Below are 4,764 nucleotides of genomic sequence, written 5' to 3'. Positions count from 1 at the left end.
GCCCACACGGATTAATCCCTCTTCGTCGAGAAACGGCCTCAATCTGAATAACTTGCTTTTCGACGATACCTGGCCATTTGCCGAATTTAATTCATTTAACTCCTTTTCAAAATGATCCTTTTGTACTTTAATTAAAAGTCGCAAATTTGCATTATATAAATCAGTTGTTGTTAAGACTTCGCACTCTGATATTTTTGCTTTTTTTATTTTATTATAAAAACGCACGCAATAGGCGGTAATTCGTATTATTTTATCCAACGACGAATACTTGTCAAATATAGAAAATTTATCCGTGGTAATACCGGAAAATTGTATAACGTTTTGTTTTTCAGGAATATTTTTATCATTTAATTGATGGTTCAAAACCTCATTTTTTGCCGGCCAATCCTCTCTATTTAAACACAACCACTTCGGGCCATACCACCATAATTCCATAGCCGCAATTTGTGACGCATCACACCCGCGCGATATTAGGTCAGCTGGATTGTCGTGTGTACTAACGTGTGACCACTCACTAGTGCAGGATAAATCCTGAATCTCTCCAACCCTGTGGGCAACAAATGTTTTCCACCTGGTGGACGGTGACGCGATCCAAGCAAGAGCAATAGTAGAATCCGACCAAAAATATTTTCTCTCTATTTCTAGTCGTAATTTTGGAATTACACGATGCTGCATACGCGCCAATAGTAACGCAGCACATAGTTCTAGTCTCGGTAATGATATCGTTTTTAACGGTGCGACCTTAGATTTGGCGCATATAAGTCTCACTGTGTGCGTACCTACTTCATCCGTACTACGTAAATACAAACATGCGCCATAAGCCTTTGTCGATGCATCAGCAAATCCGTGAATTTGAATGTTTATAATTTTATGTTTACTAATAATCATACGCGGAATTACTAGTTTATTTAGTCGCGGCAAACATTTTTTGTATTGTAGCCATTCGTCGGATACGTTTTTCGGTAATTGTTCGTCCCAGCTTACACGCAACTGCCATAAATTTTGCATAAATAATTTAGCTACTATTACCACTGGACCTACTAAACCGAGGGGGTCGAATATTGTAGCTATTTCGGACAATATCTTTCGTTTGTTAATAATTTCCGTATTTTCAACGTATTCGCTTACTTTATACCGTAATACGTCGTCGCTCGGTTCCCAGAATAGGCCTAGTATTTTTGTTATCGCACAATCGAAAACACGCACGTCGTTACCCGCACCTTTGTCACCGACCGACATATTACTATTTATAATACTAGGGTCATTGGACGACCACTTCCGTAGCTCGAAACCCGCTTGCCCTAATATTGCCAGTACTTCATGTTTTAAACTTATAGCTTCTTCTTTTGTTGACGCGCCACTCAAATAGTCATCCATATAAAAATCCCTTTTTATGGATTCACGTGCACGTAGGTAATCGTTTCCTGTCTCAGCTAATTTTTTTAAACAAGCTGTTGCTATGAAAGCTGCAGGTACCGTACCGTAAGTTAATGTGGTAAGACGATAAACTTGTATTGGCATTTTTGGATCGGCTCGCCACAATATCCGCTGATAGTTACAATCTTCGTTAGCTACCTTAATTTGTCGGTACATTTTTGTAATGTCCGCTGATAATACGTAATTATAGGTACGGAAACGCGCCAGTATGTATAATAGTTCGTCCTGCAAAACTGGCCCTTTTAATAATAAATCGTTCAAGCTGTTGCCAGATTCTGTCTTACAGGATGCGTCAAACACCACCCTCACCTTGGTCGTCGTGCTATTTTCATTTATTACCGCGTGATGTGGCAAATAGCAACCTTTTTCCTCTTCCTCGCCCTCTTCTTCAATTACTCGTTCCATATGGCCTAACGCTTCATATTCGTGCATAAATTGCGTGTATGCTTCGCGTAGAGGTATATTCTTTCGTAGTCTATTCTCGGTCGCCGCCCATCGACGCCTTGCGATCTGATACGATTTTCCTAATGCGGACGCGTTATTTGTATTTTTAAACGGCAAACGGATAATAAAACGTCCGTTCTTGTCCCGTCGGACTGTTTTGTCAAAATGACTCCTACACATTTTTTCTTCTAATGTTAAAGGTGGGTCCGTCTCCAATTTTTCTATACGCCAAAACTTTGATATCAAATTTTCAAAATGCGTGTCATTGTCCACACACGCGATGTGTGTTACGCTACTTACGTCCTTGGTACCCTTACAGCTCTTTCTTAAGACCGGTCCAGCTACCACCCAGCCGAAACGTGTTTCCTGAAATATCGGTCCGGCAATGTGCTGTTTAATTTGGCCGGCGCATATTATTTCGAAGAAATGTTTGTTCCCTAGTAACAAATCTATTTTTTGCGGACGTCTAAATAACGGGTCTGCGAGATTTATATCGTTGGGAGATACGCAATTTTCCACCTCATAATTAGGCATACAATGTGCGATCTTTTGTACGACTAGGCAGGTCAATATTAAATTGAAACTATTATATCGCGATGTAATTGAAACATTTACAGCCCTCGTAACCGGTTGTGTTATCCCACCGATACCCATTACTGTGTGCTGCACTTGATACCTTTTTAATCTTATATTTTGAACCATATTTTCGGTAATTAAATTACACTGTGAGCCGGAATCTAACAATATACGGCATTCGACTTTTTCACCGCTAGCATTGTGTATATGCACCACCGCTGTTGATAATAATACCTGTTCGTCATTTTGTACCAGCGTATGCGCACTTATTGATGACGATGCCGCCGACGTGCTCCCTTCTGCATTTTCAGTTGAATTTTTGTTACCTTGTTCTGCATTCTTAATTTGCGCTAAATGCAACAATGTATTATGTGGTTTCGAACACTTGAAGCAATATTTCGCAAAACACTTTTTATTTTCGTGCTGACGTAAACAAATCTTACATAATTTTAATTCAGTTACTTTATTTATTCTCTCTTTTATCGGTAAGGCAATTAACGTTGGACATTTATAGATAGTGTGTGGCAACTGACACACGTAACATTTTAAACCCGCACTTATCATTAAAGACGAAAATTGATTATTATATTTATTCGATTTGCCTAGCCCTGTCGATCCGTTACTAATAGCACCTCGCGTACTACTATGTACGTTTTTCGCTGATTCGATGGCTTCTAATATTTTAAATCGATTTTCCAGGAATTGCATTATCTCTGAAACTTCAGCAATCCTGTCTTTAGGACTGCCCGCCTCCCACTCTTGTAACGTTTTTTTGTCTAATTTGGTACTAATTAAGTGCATTAATAACGGGCCCCAACTTTCCGGTTCTTGCTCTAACGCCTCTAGAGCTCGCATGTGACCTGACAACGCATCGAAAAAACATCTAAGTTTTATTGCTGAGTCACTCTGCAGCGCATCCAAATCAAATATTGCCCGCACATGAGCTTGTATTCGCACTTTTTTATTATTATACCTAGCACACAGAATGCTCCACGCTTTTTCATAATTCTTTGCAGTGGTCTCCAAACTTCTTATCGAGTTCAATGCCTCTCCTGATAGCGCTTCGCGCAAATGAAAAAACTTCGATACGGGCAATAGGTCCTGGTGTGTATGTACCAATGCCGTAAATGTGTCATAAAACGACGCCCACTCTAAATAATCCCCATTAAAAACAGGTACTTTTAATGCTGCTAATTTCACTTGAGGCGCCATACTGTTTCTCCCTATACTTCTTTCGCTCGCTATCGCCATACTTCCTCGTTCTGAGGTATTCTCTTTTACCATTCCTGGTGATACAATTGTATTTGCTTCTACTATAGCCTTAAAGTATAGATCTTCGAACTCCTTACGATACGCTGTGCTTTCGTTTAAATTCTCTGTCTGTTCCAGTGCCGTTTGAATTTGGTCAAATTCATGCCAAACTTCTTCGATTTTTTCCCTTCTTAATGATACTTGATTTGGATCCAACTCTTCACTTTGTAGGTAAGTCAAGAATCTCGTCACCGTGCCTTTTAATTGGCCGCGTCTTATCGTGAGATTTCTCTCGTCAGCCGTCATATCAATTCTCGCGTTACTATTTCGGCCGAATATAATATATATTATATCTCGATTATTACGTTAACCTGTTGGCTGTTATCTGCGTTTATTCGACCTGTTTCACATACTACGTACACGTACACGCTTTTTTTTTTTTATTCTACTCACTAGGGGAAACCCAAGGAAATTTTACACAGGAATTATTTTTAATCAGAGACTCTTACCTTTATGCCAGACGTTGAATGACAATTTTTCTCGAGAGGCCCAGCTATTGCTTAGGAAATTTGATCGTCGCTGAGGTTATTGATTTGCCCCTTTTTCGCCATACACCATACACCATATAAGCTGTAGTACCATAGAACAATAGGTAGTACTGTACTTGCCAGCTGCCTGCACGCCACTATGGATGTATTGTATATTGTTTTCTCGATTTTCGAAATATACGAATCTCCGATTTATTTTTCCCGCAAAAGTCACGTAACAATTAAACTACGCATATGCGACGCACAATTTTATTTAATCCGCAGTTACTTAGTAACTTTAACTTTCGCACTATACTCGATTAACGCCTCAATACGAATTACGCTTGACTAATCAACACTGAATATCCGGGTCGATGGACCAAATGTTGCGGAGTGGACTGTAAGTTTCCTTTACTGGTTATTTCGGATACTCAGGTTGATTAGACTATTATTTTAATTAATAATTTATAAGAAATTGAGCAAATAGAGTATAAAATACTTTTATTTTTACTATAATAATGCGGAGCCG

The 4,764-nt window shown here is 39.2% G+C and overlaps 1 protein-coding gene across 1 annotated transcript; it reads right to left on the bottom strand.

Annotated features, from left to right (window-relative positions):
* Positions 1–515: 515 nt before the first annotated feature.
* LOC115034903 lies at positions 516–4,014 on the bottom strand (the record flags this gene model as incomplete). The annotated part of the gene is made up of 1 exon (XM_029492423.1): positions 516–4,014. A coding segment is annotated over exon 1 (3,499 nt), but the record flags the coding sequence as incomplete, so codon positions are not given.
* Positions 4,015–4,764: the final 750 nt, after the last annotated feature.

The sequence above is a fragment of the Acyrthosiphon pisum genome, unplaced genomic scaffold (assembly GCF_005508785.2).
Source record: "Acyrthosiphon pisum isolate AL4f unplaced genomic scaffold, pea_aphid_22Mar2018_4r6ur Scaffold_21479;HRSCAF=24083, whole genome shotgun sequence".
Taxonomy (NCBI): domain Eukaryota; kingdom Metazoa; phylum Arthropoda; class Insecta; order Hemiptera; family Aphididae; genus Acyrthosiphon; species Acyrthosiphon pisum.
Note: the sequence above shows the minus strand (reverse complement) of the source record. Positions and strands in the feature narration are given on the sequence as shown.